An 18,201-nucleotide genomic window follows, 5' to 3' on the forward strand; every position below is an offset into this window, starting at 1 on the left:
CTACTGGTAGCATGGAATGAGTCTGTAGGGCCTACTGATTTGCTGTGAATTTTGATAGTTTAACTATTTGATACAAATTATATTATTTTATCCTATTTATTATATGACATTTGGAGTTCTTATATTTCAATCAGGAATGTATGCAAATAATAGATGTTTCAGAAGGCAATTTTATAATTTTTAATGTAAAAACGATGAATTTACATGTAGTTTCATGTAGCCACAAAGTAACTGAAGAAGGCAACAAAATCTGAATATAAGCCATTATAAAGTGACTTTATAAGAATGAAGCTATATTAATGGCCTTTCTTGTTCAATAATTGTGATTTATCATTTGTGTGTTAATGATATTTTGAAAGTAATAGACCCTTCCCTATTTTGCTGAATTTGGTGACATATATAAAAGATTTCAACAATCAGAGAGAAAGGTGTCATGGTATTGTACAATTTTTATCATGAATTGTGAATTTTCTGTCAATATCTTGTTCCTCCTTATCATTTGAATTAGATGTAATCTGTCTCATTTTGGAGACCTGTGCATTTGTTTTCTACACATGTAGGTTTTAGGCTGCTAATCAACAATTATGGAGCAGAAATGGGAATCAATGCGGTGGAATTATAATCACAATGGACCATCACAATTGTCTTTTGTTCTAGAATGTGTTGATCTTTAAGAAAAAAAATCAAATATTTTAACTATGGAAAGCCAACTAGCACTTTAATTTGTCATCTAAAGTGCCCTCTTGTGAGTATTTTAGGAGAAGAGTGACAAGTCAAAGCCATGGCACATGCACAGGAGGAGGGATATCATCTCTCCGGGGGGAGGGGGGGGGCACTTCCATTGACGAGTGGATACCATGTGCGACCTGGGGTCTCGAAAAGCACTCTAAACACGCATTTACCATATTCTGAAAAGGCACCCCTTAACAAGTATTAGGGGGTGAAACCCTACCCTTCACAAGTATTGGAAACAAAACAATACTCTTGGCAAGAATTCCTTGAAATGAACCCTAAACAAGTACAGCAATATTTGATTGTTATGTCATGGGTCCGTCAGTCGTCGGCTTTACCATTACCCTTCACACACCATTTGGTTTAGTACGGCCCCACCTTCCACACCTCACGCAAATCGGACTCTAAACACATGCATTTTAATTTTGTTATATCATCCCAGCAAATTTGACTCTAAACACGTAGCTTTCCTAGCATTAGTATTTTTGACACCCTTATTATGTTATGTACGTAACATGCCCTATCTTGAAAAGAAATCCTTTTTACATGTTTCTTGGTCGCGCATGGTATCCACTTGTCAATGTAAGTGGCCCCCCCGGGCATCTCTCAGAAGCATGCTGTTCTAAACATAGGCCTGAATTCTATACCGAGGTGATTTTATAATATGTGGTCTGAAACCAAATAATGCAGATTCAATGCATCAGGCATGTTTAATCAATGTGTATAATGCGACACTACTCCAACAATGAAAATGTGCATACACTATGGTTGCATACCGAGGACTCAAAATCCCCTTTGTTAAAGGACAAGTCCACACCAACAAAAAGTTGATTTGAATAAAAGGAGAAAAATCCAACAAACATAACACTGAAAATTTCATCATTAAAGTTCCGCTTAATTTCACAAACAGTTGTATGCACATCCTGGTCGGTATGCAAATGAGGAGACTGATGACATCATCCACTCACTATTTCTTTTGTATTTTATTAAATGAAATATGAAATATTCTAATTTTCCCCTCATTGTCAAGTGAAACAACGATTAATTCCTCCCTGAACGTGTGGAATTAGCATTATTTAATACTATATGGTTCAGTCAAGTTGGTCCATATTGTCAAATCTGTAAAAAATGAAATATTGTATAATTCAAACAATAATAGTGAGTGATGGACATCATCGACCAACTCATCTGCATGTCACTGAGTTGTGCATATCACTGTTTTGTGAAAAATAAGGGAAACTTTAAAATGCCTTTCTTATTCTACATCAGATTTTGATGAAATGTTAAGCATTCTGCTAGTTCGATTTTTCTCTATTTAAGTCAACATTTTTCTGGGGTGGACTTGACCTTTAATTCTGGCCATAGGATTCAGGTAACAAAAATATTACACAGCTGGCTTTCCATAGTTGAAATCAATTTGAACCAATCATGCGATGGGAACTTGCACTGGATAGCTCTTTCATTGTCATGTCTTTACTACAATCAACAACCAATGATCTGTTTCCTATGGAAATTATTCACTACACACTCGCTATAAGTATTTTAGTTTTCATTTTGAAGTGTTCATATTTACTTGAACAAAATTATTAACAAAACTTTTAATCTACCTCTGGATTATTGGAAGTTCTGTCTTGAAAACTTGAGAGAGGTCTTTATCCAGCTCAATCAGGATATTTTAGAAAGATTATAATTTGCCTTTCTTTTATATACTAGTATTTGCCTAATCAAGATGAACATATTTTATTATTTTTAGTAATGATATATATAATACTTTACATTTTGATTTTATTTTATAAATTATATTTTAAAGGAGCATATTAATCATTCTGTACTCTATTACTAGTATTTTTTCTTATGCTAGATTTAGCATTTTCCTGTAGTGCAGGAGACGGGAGCTTATCGTGAAATATTCTTTGATTAAGATTCTTTTTTCACCGAATTCTTCATGATGGTCTTATTTTGCAAACAGAAATGTTAACCATCAAAATACCTATTAAATGACATATTAGTAACCTGTGATTTGCTGAATGAATCATTCATTCATTGGGTCTTATATTCATAAAGGCTTTTAAAAATATAATGTATGATCTGTCATTATTATTATTACCAACAAATGAATCAAATACAAATTCTGTATAGGGCAAATGTTTTCAAGCTATCTAAATTTTAGGAAACTATTTGAACAGAAACATATATTGATAGTTGAAAATGTGTTTTGAAATTATTGGCAGTGTAATAATCAATACAAAATTATGTAATGCATGTGTAATTTCATTTAGATTCTAATGTGGAGTGTTAAAAAATTGTAAGATTTTGATTTACAATGCCTAGATTTCATCTGTGTGGAAGCTCATTTTGAGGATAATGTACCCTAAATATATTACAGATCAATGTGACATATTTGTATTTGGTTTCTTCATTGTTAAGAGTGTTCTTAGAACTTGTTGGTGATATCATGTATGCTTTTGTCTGTTTTTATTTAATTCCCCTACCTCCCCCCCCCCCCCCCCCCTCCTGCTTGACTGCAATTCATCAGTTCCTAGTCTTGGTTGAACACAAACCTCTCCTCTCACTGTACCTTTCTCCTCTGGAATAGACAGTTTATATGAAATCACTTGGTGTACTTCTCAGTTGGGCTAAATCCGTTTGGTCTAATACCAGTTTGTCAATTGTCATTGGCCTGAATTCTTAAAGGTTGTTTTGAAATCCATCGCTTGAACCCATGGTTATGCAGATTTCCTGTATAAATTACACTAAATTTACTGAAAAGTTCCAATACTAGTGCAAACTTTTGTCACAGTGCGCCAAATTGACACCCGTTGCCATGTTTGAGTATGCTGTTTTATTCAGTCCACTGTTCAAAACTTTTATGGGAAAATATTGATGCCCCATTAGGAAAATGGATATACCTATAATGGAAAATGAATATGCCTCAATGGGAAAATAGATTTGCCTCAATGGGAAGAATGGGTACCTAAATGGAAAAATGGGTGTACCTCAATGGGAAAATGGAAAAACGTCAATGGGGAAGTGGGTACCCGGTATATGCCTTAATGGAAAATTGTATGGATATCTCAATGGGGAAATGGATATGCCTCAACAGGAAAATGGGTATTCCTCAATGGGAAAATGGATGTGCCTCAATGGCAATATTCCTCAATGGGAAAATGGTATGCCTCACTGGGAAAATGGACATGCGTCAACAGGAAAATTGGTTTGCCTCAATGGAAAAAAATATATGCCTTGATGGGAAAATGGATAGCCTCAATGTAAAAATGGGTATGCCTCAATAGAAAAATGAATATGCCGCCTCAATTGGAAAACGGGTATGCCTCAATATGAAAATGCGGCTACAGGCCCTATATACTATGTCTGAATGGGAAAATGGATATAGCCTTACTAGAAATTAGACAAAATGGCAAATGGGCATAGATGGTAATTAGACCAATTAGCAGTTTACCTGTAATAATCCCATTTTTACCCATCTCTGACTCTCTTCTATCTGATCCATATGCACTTGTTGTCAGTCCGGCCTAGCTGGTTGTATACTTCCTAGATATATGGGAGTATATTAGACCAGTGATTTCCATCACTGGGCAGTTCATTGTACCTAAATATAGCACATACTTGGTATGGGCATCAATCCAGGGGAAGGGCCTAGGCAGGAAGACATCCCCCCCCTCGACCCACCCATCATACACACAGTCCTCCCCGATGACCTGAAATATTGAAATATACAAAAATTAGTAAATGAGCCTTATTATATTGTACTTGATATTTCTAATGTGTAGTGTTTCAAATATATACTAGTAGTGACTCTTTTTCAATGAAATAACCACTTCCAAACTGAAAAGATTTTTTTTTTTTTTTCACCTCTCTCTTGTGGCATAATAAGATCATGAAATCAAGTTTTGGAATGCTATTGAATATACACATTGTTAATATAGTTAAACTTTTTTTTACTTTTTTTAATTCCCTTGTTATCATTCCTCTCCCAAACTGAAAAATTGTTAAAGGACAAGTCAACCCCAACAAAAAGTTGATTTTAATAAAAAGAGAAAAATCCAACAATCGTAACACTGAAAATTTCATCAAAATCAGATGTAAAATAACAAAAAGTTATATACAATTTAAAGTTTTGCTAAATTTCACAAAACAGTATTCCTGCACATGGTCGTTGTGCAAATGAGGAGACTGATGACGTCTCTCACCCACTATTTCTCTTATATTTCATTATATGAAATGAAAAATATTCTAATTTTCTTGCCATTGTTATTGATTAATCCCTCCCTGAACATGTGGAATTTTCATATGGTTCAAGCAGTTCATATGGTTCTGTCAAAACAAATGAAATATTGTACATTTCAAACAAAAGAAATAGTGAGTGAAGGACATCATCATCTGTCTCATTAGCATGTTACTGAGTTGTGCATCACGGTTTGTGAAAAATAAGCGAAACTTTAAAATGCCATAACTTTCTTATTTTACATCCGATTTTGAGTGAAATTTTCAGTGTTAGTTGTGGTGCGATCGAGTTTGATTTTTCTCTATTTATTCAAATCAACATTTTTCTGGGTTGGACTTGACCTGTAAATGCCACTGACCCGGTTTTGTAACGAGTGATCTCTATATTACTGTTAAATATGCAGATCATATTACTGAAATATGCAAAGATGACTTTTATAGTGAAACTTTAGCTGGTAATCTATACCAAGGGTCTGTGCAGCAATACTAGGCTAGCGCGCGCTGATCATCATCACACGCCGGCCGGCCGCGCCGGCGCGCGTACGCGTGGCTAGCTAGCTGACCCCGCCGGAAGTCATGCGCTATTGGGTCATATGTCATCGCATCAAGACACATCTCCGGCGACCTGTTCTGAAAAGTGATATGTTTTTCTGATTTGTTGATATTGTAGACACTAGCCGAAATATATAATTATTCGAACTTATAGTAGCTAACGATGAGTGTCAGATTATATTCGATTTTAGGCATCGTGAGTGCCGTAGCTACTGGTATTGGTAAGTTTTTTTTCTGTCTTATTAGTCGCATCTCCACCGCCCAGCTCTGCGCTGCTCGTTGCCTCTGCATGGATTGATCGCTCAGCACCGCGGTAGCTGAGCGCAGAGCTGCATCGGCCTTGTCTGCTGAATTTTTTTTAGTATACCGGTAACCAGTTGTTGAGAGTTGAGTGTCCCGACAGGTTATGTGTCCGGACAATCAATTCTTAGAAAGTCATTTGGAAAAATTACAAGGGAAGTTTTATCAATTTTTATTTAGCACAAAATGTCATGAAATATTATAGGCCAAATCGTGGTTTTGGAAACCACTCATCATGCTCATAGATTAATTTGTGTACGCGCATTCGTGTACAAAGTGAATGGAGGTGGAAATAGGGAACCGTGCGTGCGACTGAATAAAGCGCTGCTGTATGAAGTGAACGGTGGTTACCTATATCACGATAATGCCATATTATAGAGAACAAAATAGAAGATGATTACAACTATTGAATTCGTATTCTTAGTGTAATTGTAATCCAAAGACAAAAAAGAAGGCTTCAAACAAAATATAATTAAAGTGGCTGGACACCCACCCCCCCCCCCCCCATCCTACAGTGACTGCATGTCCGTGTGAACTGTGAATCAAGGATAAAAGTGCCACTTTTCTATTTCAGTCATGAAAAGGGAAAACAGAATTCAGCCATGTCAGCTATGGTATGTGGTTCTGTTTTCAAAGGACAAGTCCACCCCAACAAAAACTTGATTTGAATAAAAAGAGAAAAATTCAACAAGCATAACACTGAAAATTTCATCAAAATCGGATGTAAAATAAGAAAGTTATGGCATTTTAAAGTTTCGCTTATTTTCAACAAAATAGTTATATGAACGAGCCAGTTACATCCAAATGAGAGAGTAGATGACACCACTCACTATTTCTTTTGTATTTTATTATATGAAATATTTTTATTTTCTCGTCATTGTCACGTGAAATGAAGTTTCATTACTCCCTGAATACATGGAATTCCATTCTAAAATTTTGTGCTTCAGGCAAGGAGGTCCTAATCGTCAAATTTGTAGAAATTGAAATATTGTATAATTCAAACAATAAGAAACAAAAGAAATAGTGAGTGAGTGACGTCATCGACTCTCATTTGGATGAAACTGGCTCGTTCATATGATGCACCACGCCATACACCGGGGTACGGCGTTGTGCAGCGCCATCTCGTGTTGTGATAGTGTACAGTAACATTGTTGTCATGGTGATCACTGTCGTATGATCGGTGCGACAATCATGACAATGAATGGGGACAATGATCACAACGCCTATTTCCTTTCTTTGATACAATCTTATGCCAATAATAGTAAACAAATTATGTTATACTTAAGAATTTAAGTATACTTTTTGACAGCTAACTTACACAAAAGATTGGCTTATAGTCCCAAAACTCATTGAACAGTGAAGATTAGAACAGAACATGAAAATTAGAATAAAGTTATCATTTGCATGCATCAATTGTTACATAAGATCACTAAAAAGAAAAAAAAAATCTGTACAAAACATTAGAATATACTTGCACACATTTTTGGTAACCCAGGGTACAGTGCAAAAAATAAAATAAATAATTCAACAAAATGGCAGATTATCATTTGGTATTCCCAGGGTACCAAATACTGCATCATATAAGGCCAAGTAAAAAAAGATAGTAGTTGATCGTCCGGGTTTTTTGAGAGCGGTGATGAGGGAGGTCCTTGCTATTTGCTATCTTACTATTTTTTTTAAGAACACGGAGACATTTTCTCGGTCCGATTTTTTATATCAGTGATGAGGGAGGTCCTTACTATTTACTATTTTTTTTGCTATTTTTTATTCAAATGATTGTCAGGCCATGTCAAGCTCGAATTATGTGATTGATGTATGCTCAATAGTAATAATGAATGATTAGAAATATATATTATTATATATGTATAAATATCTACGATTGATTGGAAATCTATGGAAAATGTATTGTGCGATAAAAATCTATTGATGTATTATTACTGATGTATACTGGTACTGTATTGTTGTCAAACAGAATGTTCATGTCAAGTGAATAATTTAAACATTTTAATTTATTTAAGGGTAAAAAAATGCATGGGGGGGTCTTTTTTATTGTCATGGAGTCTTGTTCAATTTTCCAGAGCCAATCTCATTTTTAGCTCTGGGCATGGTTTCGCATCGCAGTTTTCGGGTGCTTGTTCGTTTACATAATGTTTAATACTACTGCTCAATTTTTATTCATTTTTAAAATTGATATTGAATATTAAATCCCTCATTGAATATTCGATGCATTGCCTCCTGACATTAGAAAACTCGCCAGAAAATTCAATGCATTTCACAAATTCACATGTCACGCCAGCACAGTCAATCACATCCTAGCACACATGCAGTTCTCCCAACTGAGTCACAAGCACACAATCACCGTAACACACATCTAAGTACAGGTGCTATCACTCACCAAAAAACCCCGCTGAAATACAAATTACGTCATTAGAATTGATATATCTGCGCCATATTTCCAGAGCATGCGACGGATTAGTTCAGATTCAGTAAGCGGGGTCCCCGAAAATGCACTAAAAATGAAGAAATCCGCGATCTTTTCCGAGTTTGCAAACTTTATTTCCTTGCTAATTTATGATGGTATCTTCAAAATTCCAATACAAAAACAAATCAGAATTTTTTTCTTTCTTGCAATTACGGCGATATCGACTTTGCAATTGTTTTTGAAGTTGCGAGAGAGATCCCAGAGTAATCTTGTGATTTTTTTCGTTATTCAGCAGCCATAAAAATAGTTAATAACAAGAAAATTGATGCTGCAATTAAAAAGGGAAGATGGCGAGGACGAGAAACAACACAATTTTTTTTTTTTTTTTATAGAAAATAGTAAATAGCAAAAATTTTCATGCGGCGGCCAAAAGTGATGCGCGCGAGGACGATCAACTACTTTCTTATTTTACTTGGCCTAAATATTTTGTTGAAAATAAGTGAAAGTTTGAAATGTCATAACTTTCTTATTTTACATCCGATTTTGATGAAATTATCAGCATTGTGCTTGTCTGATTTTTCTCTATTGATTCAAATCAACATTTTTCTGAGGTGGACTTGACCTTTAAAAAAAGCAAATCGCGCAACACCCCGGGGGAGGGCCAATTACATTGACGAGTGGATACCATGCGCGACCAAAAAAACACGTAAAAAGAATTTTTTTTCACGATAGAGCACGTTACATACGTAACGTGTGGATACCATGCGCGACCAAAAAAACATGTAAAAAGGATGTTTTTTTCACAATAGGGCACGTTACGTACGTAACATGATAAGGGTGTCAAAAACACAAAAATAATGAAAAAGGGGTATCTATTTCACGAGGAAAATTATGTGTTTAGGGTCGAATTTGCGGGGATGATAAAACAAAATTAAATGTTTTATAAAGGATGTCCTTTTTGCCCCAACACTTTGTGTTTAGATTCCGATTTGCACGAGATGTAGAAGGTTCATTTCAAGGAATATTTGCCAAGAATGGTTTTGTTTCCAATAGGCCTAATTGTTAAGGGTAGGGTTTCACACGCCAATACTTGTTAAGGGGTGCATTTTCAGAACATGGAAATTATGTGTTTAGGGTGCTTTTCGAGACCCCATGGTCACGTATGGTATCCACTCGTGAATGGAAGTGGTCCCTAGGGCGCAACATGCTTCTCACTCTGACTCACTCAGTGACTGTTTTTAATTTTGCACTGCAAACGTCATAAAATTTGATGGATGACACTCATTCAATGAACAAGGCGGGTTATGATATAACCTTGACCTTGTTCTTTGTTACTATATTCCTGTCAATTTTTGGAGAGATAAAGGTTTTTGATGACTTTGTGGTCTCAATCAATGTAGATGATCAATAAATCTACCTTGCCAAGTCCTTGCTAAGGCAAGCTAAGTGCTAAATTGTTTTCAATGTTCATTTTATGGCCTGCTGACTAGCCAGGAGGCTCCTAGAGAGTAAAAATCATTTACTAACATATGCTTTCTTGCAACGTAGCCAGGAATCGCTTCCCATTCATCTGCATGTACAGCCAAAAAACCTGAAACTTTCGCCCCCGAGATTTCTACTTCTAAAAGATCTAGCCCAAAATCATGTATACATGTATGTCATGAGATACAAGTTACAACTTCATTTCTGTCATTTCTATGATATTCATTTCATTTTTAAATAAGAATTTCATTTTCAAAAAAAACAGAAATGTTATGAAAAGACGGGGAAAACTTGCCACCGTGTTTACGTTGCCATCTTGATTTCATTGCTTTTCACTTGGCAATAGCACGCAAACTGCCCGATTTGTGTGCTGTTGCCAAGCGAAAAACAAAATCATTTCTATATGCCTCTATTTCATAAAACCTACACCACAAGTATAGGACATTGGATGAATGTAATTACAGGTAAATTCAAATTTCAAGTAATAAAAATGGTTGTTTTTTTCAATTATACTTAACCAACATGAACCATTGTTTTTCATTATGTTAATACTATTGTGAGATATAAATTAAATGTGTTTCACTTTTTGGTTTTAGTTTTTTTTGGGGGGTGGTTGTATCTCTTATCGTAGAATACAGCTTGGGAATAAAAAAATACAATTTTTTTTTCAAAATGTTAGAAGGTCTGAATATGTTTCTTTAATAGTTAAAACCGATTATAAGTAAAAAGAGGGTTATAACTTTGAGTTTATATCTCTTCCATGTCTGCTTAAGTACAAAATGGAAAAAATATTTCCAGTACACAGGTGAAAATAATGAAATACAAAGATTTTTTTCTTCTTAAATACTAAAAAGACCTGTTTTTGTATTGTCAATGTTGCAGTACTGTGGTATGTGTTGACTGATCAGCTTTACAGACTAGATTTTGGATGGTAAGTACTATAGAACTTTACTCATCCCTGACATGCTTGCTTTATCTACATGTAAATTACAAACTTTAAAAAAAAGTGTTAAAATATCCTTGAATTGTACAATTTTATCAAAGAATGAAATAACTATTGTTATCTATAATATAGCATGTTTAGGAAACCGGTACTCGTATTTTGAATGTGCATAGATTGTATTTGTAATTTGTTTGATAAATGTACAAATGTTTTTTGTTCTAAGTGATGTTTACAATGGTTGGGCCAACAATTTGTGCACAGACCCATGCAATCATTTCTTTGGACAGTGCATTTGACTGTTGGCAAAACTGCATCAAGTTATCATCATTTTTAATTTCATTAGCTTTAATGGCAAACCCCATTGCTTGGAAGAATTATACAGCTGCTTTATCAACTTGGCGTGGTGGCTCACTGTTAGAGCGCCCGTCTTATGAAAGAGAGGTCATTGATTTGATCCCCAGCGGAAGCATTCCAAATAGTTTTAAAATGAACCTTCTGTTTTCTTATGAGAAGCGTTCTGGGAGATCAGGGGGCCGTTTCATAAAGCTGTTTGTAAGTTAAGAGCGACTTTAGGAATGACTGGTGATCCTTTCTTATGCGCTTAACCATCGCCAACGAATCTACCATTTACCACAAGAAAGGATCACTAGTCGTTCTTAAAGTCACTCTTAACTTACGAATAGCTTTATAAAACACCCACCAGGTAAAAAAGCTGAAGTGACTATCTTCTTGGGTAAATAAGAGTAATTGTTTTCATTTATTGTAAGCATTTCCGATCATGGACAGTTTATTTCACATTCTAAAATCACTGTTATTTGTTTTTTTTTACACACCAGGTTCCTATTAGCGATAGAGCCCTACATGTGGGCTGATGTGGGTGTGGGTTTGTCAATAGCACTCTCTGTTGTAGGGGCAGCATGGTGAGTATAAATCCTTCATATATCTATTGCTGATGGGTGTTTTTATTGAACCCCAGAATGGCCCAGAATTTCCAATTGAAAATTGTCCACCCCCATTCATGAATAAGTAGAGAAAAATCAAGCAAGCATATAGCTGAAAATTTCCTCAAGATCAGATTTAGAATAAGAAGTTTTGATAATTTTCACAAAAGCATATACTGAAAACATAGACAATTGAGGGAGTCCATGACATTACTCTCTCACTATTTCCTTGGTTTACCAAACAACTTTTTAATAATTCCTTTAGAAATGTTTCCTTTGTATTTTACTATATGAAAAATAGAATATTTTTGCAGATGAACAGTGAGGAGGCTCTTTGTTTAATCACAATAAGTTGCAACAGTGGCAGGTCCATGGTACTGTGGAATTAAGCTATGATTTACACATTATTATGATGGAAAAATTAACACATTTTATGGTAAAATTCAAAATAAATAATGAGTGGGTGGTGTCATTGTTGGATGGCTCATTTGCATACTTACCAGGATTTGCATGTAACTGTTGATTTCTTAAAATCAAGGGTTTGGATTTTTTTTACGTAACGTCTGATTTATCAATATTTTCAGTTTTGTGCATGTTTGAGCTTAATATCTCAAACATGTATACATGTAAACTAGCTTTTTGTTGCTATTTGCATGTTAATTGTTAAGTGATCTGAATGTTTTCTCCCAATTCAGGGGTATTTTCACAACAGGAACGAGTATTGTAGGAGGAGGTGTAAAAGCTCCCCGTATCAGAACAAAAAATCTCATCAGGTAAGCTCATAAAATTCTACCTACAAAATTTCATGCTACAAAGGGGAATCCAACCCATATAAAAGGTTATTTTACAGGGGAAAGGGGGAAAGAAAATTAGATGAGTAGATAGGTAAAACTTTGAACATTATTGGACAAACAGTAAAGAAGTTATGGCTTTTAAAAAGTCACTTATAAAAATTGGTAACCACAAGGCCTATGATGATTTCAAATTTACTGTATTGGGGATGTCTTGGTGATCGAGTACATAAAGTCGATTAATATTTTTCTAAGGGTTTACAACATTTTTCTTTCATGAGAACACAAAATAATGTGCTACTTGTTTTATATTTTGATTACTGTCCCAGAGGAATAGGTACTTCAATGAAACTCAATTTCACTCAAATAATTTTGCATAAAGCTGTTCAGCTATTCCCATTTCTTTTTTTAATTGTGTGTTTTATTAAAATTAAAACATACATGTATTTCTTAATTAAAGGTAAATGCTAGTTTTGGTAACGATATCAAAATGAGTTTGTAAAGAATCCAAAGAAATGACCACCAAAGTGTCTGTTTGTATAAATAAAACGTATGTGCCAAAGGATTCTGGAAGAAATTGTGTAATTGCTGAGAAATCAGCAAATAAGCACAGGATTTGGGTAGAGCGTCGGGCCCGACATTCAGAGCAATAATAATACACTGTTCTCTTTAATACATGGGTGTATCAAAGTTTAGATGGGACATTGTGGTTATATTTTACGGATCATGTGGATTGCTATGCAATATGAATTGGGCATTTATTTTTTATTGTCTGATGGATATCTGAAGATCATATAATGTCTTTCCTTTTGTTAATTTTTAATTGACAACATTCTTCCCAAATTTTGGGGTATGCATCAAAGGCAAATAGTACCATTAGCTTTGATGCCCACTTCAATAATTAAAAATTGGAAATGCGTCAATATCGTAAAGGAAATGAATGAAATTCATGTACAAGCCCAAATATTATACTACCTGTAATATTGTATGTATAGCTAAACATGCATAGTTAAGTGTAAGGCTCATCTGTGTAGCAAGGGAAGGACATTACAGATAACCCAACTTGAAACAGGAAGTAATACCTCACCGACACAGGAAGGACTAGGTATAGTGATTGCTCATTCAGAAACAACATTGATTGATGATAACAATCAAAAGTGTATTGGGATCTTAGTTGTGTCATTAAGAGTACAATATTTGAACTGAAGTATTAAATGATCCTAATTATATTATGTTTTCAAATTTTCGATTTATTAACCTGTGTACTATATATCTATTTATGTTTTGTCTCAATGACATGTATGCATGTATACAAATAGGCAGTGTGATAATAATACAGACCCTATTGAAAGTTTCATATGTCATCTCGTGTGAAGAATGTCTCTGCTATTCTGGTTAAAGAAACATTTAACATTTTTGAGAAAGGAGGGGGGGGTCATTTCACAAAACATGTGTACATGTAGTTGAGCATGTCTTAGTCTGCAGGCACAGACCCTGATAGAATCTTTAATCAACAATTGGTTCTTCACACGAGACCAGCACATAAAACCTGCTGTTTCAATTTGTAAGCAAGCCATTGTTTTAAAATCAAATTTGTACCAAAATTGTTAGACTACAATGAATAGATCCAGATATCCATGAAGTCACATTTCTACAGGAATTGCAGTAAACTTTATTGCAAGTACATTTTCAATTAAAATGATATGAGAATTGATACTTGAGAAGTTTATGAATCAATGTGCTCATGTGTATTTCATTGAAAAGGTATTGTGCTCTGAAATTGCCTGCATAGATTGACCATCTTATTAAAATGAAATCATGTTAACTTGCTCCTTTTGTATCACCCTTGCAGCATTATTTTCTGTGAAGCAGTAGCCATTTACGGTATCATCATGGCAATTGTTCTCTCGGGTCAAGTGAAGGATTTTGGTACAAATGAGCTTTCAGAAAAGACAATGGCAAATAATTATCTTGCAGGTAAGGATAATTGGGTGTTAATCTAACTCCGTCTAAGGCCATGGATTCTCTTTTCAGTGCATCAATGTGACTTTCTCTGGCGTTGTGCATTTCTTGTGCCCCCCCATGTGCATTGTAATACATGTATAGGAATGTGCCCTATTGAACAGTGGACTTGAAATAAAACATGGTAATGTAAAGGAAAATGAAACCCTTGAAAAAAATCAAAGAAACAGATCCACAAAAGTTTGTGAAAATTGAGTATATAATAAGAAAGTTATGAGCAATTGAACTTTGAAGTTTAGATCAAGACAATATTGTTATGTAGATCCTCCTATTGGCAATGCGACAAAGAAGTGTGATGTCACATGTGAACAACTTTCCCATTACTTTAGTATATATTTCACTTAAACTGCCTCTTTTCTCACATCTATCAGCAGATCATATATTCTTTCTTTAGGAGGGCATTTAATACAAATTTTCAAAGAATACATTTTGGATAAAGAGTTTGTATCACCCTAAGAAAGAGCAAAAATAGAAATTTTTGTGGTATTTTATAGTCCATCAAAGGGAAAGTTGTTGACATGTGACATCACAAAAAGTAGTCGCATTTGTCAATGAGAGGACCTCCATAGCATTAGTGATCGCAATATTCAAATGCTCATAACTTTCTCATTATTTGTCCGATTTTTCTCAAACTTTCTTTGATCTTATTCTTTGATTTTTCTATTTCCACAACATCTGACTTGTTCCCAAGGTTTCATTCCCATTTAAGCCCTTAATGTAGTTTGTAATTGATAAGCTCTAGACGATTACAGTGTGCAACCTGGTCTTTGATCAATGTCACTGAGTCCTGGTAATGTTTTCTATTTAATCAATGCATCGACAGAATGTGACAAAACACAGTAACAAAATTATGAAAGCACAAGAAGAAAAAAAATTGCTCATATCTCAGCAACAATTCATTTTCTACTACAATCATTTTATAGCACATCCTTTTAATAAATACATACAAACACCTGGGTGATAATTTCATTTGACCCATTTTGAGATCATTGCCATATTCAAAATGCTTTTATTCCCCCAGGTTATGCTATCTTTGGTGCTGGTTTGACTGTGGGTTTTACCAATCTAGCCTGTGGTATTTGCGTGGGCATTGTGGGTAGCGGAGCCGCCCTAGCTGACGCCCAAGATGCCAGTCTATTCGTCAAGGTCCTCATCGTTGAGATCTTCGGAAGCGCTATCGGACTATTTGGTGTCATTGTCGGTATCTTGCAGGTGAGTGGATTTGCCTTTCATTTTAATGTTAAATGTTTATTTTCTTCAATTCATTGTCAATAGGTCTGCAATTTTTGGCCTACTTTGCTTTTTGTTTCCTCCCACATGGTCTAACCCTACTTCATCTACAGCATTTCGGTCTAATTGCCATTCAACTCATTAACAATTTTTGTCAAATTTCAAGTTATGCTCCATCTGTTTCATCCAATATCCACTTGGTCCAACACCACTTAGCCTAAATGTTGCGATGAACTGTTCATATACCAATTATTCATTTGAGAAAAGTGGTAGATGAATACGACTGATTAGAAATTAGACCAAATGAAAACTATACTAAGTATTACATGAAGTGTAGTGTATACCAAACAACAATTAGACCACATGGGGTCAGTACATGTGGCATTAGACTATTTGAGAGGCAGAAAAACTGCTTGTAGACTCCTTTCTTCTTTCCAGGATGTAGTGAGGAGAGTGAAGCATGAAAGGGGTGGGGCTTATTCTCTGCTATTTCATAGGAATGGGTGAAAATAAATAAAAATGTAATTTTTACCCAAACTTTGCCTTTTTTGTACTAAACTTACAGTTATGTGTACATTGAGTTATTGTAGTATGCAACAGATCAATCTTTTTCATGTGATAAAGATGTATTATGTTCGAATAGAAAATTTTATGATTTTATGTGAAATTTTCCAAGGATATGTTAAAGCTTGGTCCCACACAATCAACTGTTGTTTGATGTAACCTTGCATGAAGAGCTATTATTAGCTACCAAATGCTCATGATTATGTATGAACATGGCAAGTGAATTTTTTTTGGAATACCTAGGTGTCGGTAATTTTTTTTACTCTGTTTATCTTGTAAAAGTACTTTGGTGTGAATAACCCCCCATCCAAGCTTATTTCTTCCATCAAGTTCACAAGGAGTACATGTTGATGATATCTTTGAAAGTGACAAATGGTTCAGTCCAAAGGGAAATATCAAACAATTCCTTGCCTGTTCTAAAAAACCATATTACTACATTTGAAGAATTGTCAATATATAATCAGACTATTTTATTTCATTATTAATTTTGTTATTTCTTTGTTTCCCTGTACCTTCAACCTAATTATCTCTTTCTTCCCCTTCCCCCTCTATCTGTTGCCCCCCCCCCCCTCCTTTCTCTCTGTATCTCCCTATTTCTTTCTCTTCCTCTCTCTGTACAGGCCAGCAAATATTCCTTTAAGAGTGAGGATCTAGTCTGAACAACAAACAGAGATTGCAGCAAATCATCTTATTTATACCAAAATAATATTTCTTTATCATGTGGCTCAACCATGTGATCATCCGTATTGTCCTCAACATTGTTATAATGGTTCCTGACATATAAGAGAATTGGCTAATTTTACGGTGCATTTGGGTCTGAAATATAGCTCAATCATTTCTGATTTTTTTTGTATACCATATATTGAAGAGGATAAGAAAGTAAAGTTGTTGGACAGCCTTCTTGAATTTTCTTCTTTTTTTTGTTCAAACATTTAATGGACATTCTGTCCATTCTGAATCCAGGTGTTTCTGATAAGTAAGGTAACAGCCATTTTTTTTGTGAAATCCAAAAAAGCTTAAAGTTCTCAAATATATGTATTTTTTTAAAACCTCTGCCACCATATAACTTATTTGACCCATTGGCCCATCATTCAAAATAATTGATTTTGAAGCTTTGATTTAAGACTGGTTTATGCTTATATCACCATGTGCATTGAGCAAATGTCTAATAGATCATGCTAATTGAATGAAGAGGTTGTGAGGTTAAAGCTTCTTGTCACTATGGTTTGAGCCTTCTTTGTATTTCAGTTGATTTAAATAAAGACTGGACTCACTAATTCTAAATTTTAAGCCTGAATTTAGTCACATTTGACAAAAATGCTAATCATTATTGGACCCTTTCTCAATTAATGCAGAAAATTAATCATAATTATTGCACAAAATTTGCATTAATCATTTTTCAAACCCTGGTTTTGAAGCCCTTTTATAAACTTGGACGTGATGATTTTGAGTTGTTCGAACTACTCTCGAGAGAGAGGTTATCTTTCATACGTGCTTGTGTAATAACAAACCATTCCATGTAAAATGTGGCATAATATTTCATTGTTTATAGAAATAGCATGTTTATTGATATGATACTTAGAACCCTTTAATAACAGATAAGAAATTAGTAGCCAAAATAGTTGAGATACAGGTGATTGTTGTATAGTCGTAAAAAAATAGTGTACATATGTGAGATAACTCAGTACTCAAAGTAAGATATACAGTGCGTATCAAAAAAAACGGGACAGATTTGAAAAGTCTATAAAATTTTAGTTTCAAATTATTATGTCTATATTTTGGTGTTAATAGGTGCTCTAAGGTCTGGTCTTTCAAATGCTATTAAAACAATTTAGTTTCGTTCATGCTTGAGCGAACACGGGACGTTTTTGTTGGGGGTTCAAAAAGAGGCTTGCGCCAGAATTGCAGAATATGAGTAATATGATGATCGGACTTCTTGCTTATTAGCAGACTTCCTCTTAACCTTTTCATTATCTT

At 34.7% G+C, this 18,201-nt stretch overlaps 1 protein-coding gene across 1 annotated transcript; it reads left to right on the forward strand.

The window, feature by feature from the left end:
- The first annotated feature begins 5,544 nt into the window (after positions 1–5,544).
- LOC121423973 (V-type proton ATPase 21 kDa proteolipid subunit-like) lies at positions 5,545–17,873 on the forward strand. Its single transcript, XM_041619528.1, has 7 exons — positions 5,545–5,750; positions 10,616–10,664; positions 11,513–11,596; positions 12,313–12,390; positions 14,261–14,385; positions 15,452–15,642; positions 16,845–17,873. The coding sequence occupies exons 1-7, from the start codon at positions 5,693–5,695 to the stop codon at positions 16,881–16,883; spliced, it is 624 nt and encodes a 207-aa protein (XP_041475462.1). The 5' UTR covers positions 5,545–5,692; the 3' UTR covers positions 16,884–17,873.
- Positions 17,874–18,201: the final 328 nt, after the last annotated feature.

This window comes from Lytechinus variegatus, chromosome 11, assembly GCF_018143015.1.
Source record: "Lytechinus variegatus isolate NC3 chromosome 11, Lvar_3.0, whole genome shotgun sequence".
Taxonomy (NCBI): domain Eukaryota; kingdom Metazoa; phylum Echinodermata; class Echinoidea; order Temnopleuroida; family Toxopneustidae; genus Lytechinus; species Lytechinus variegatus.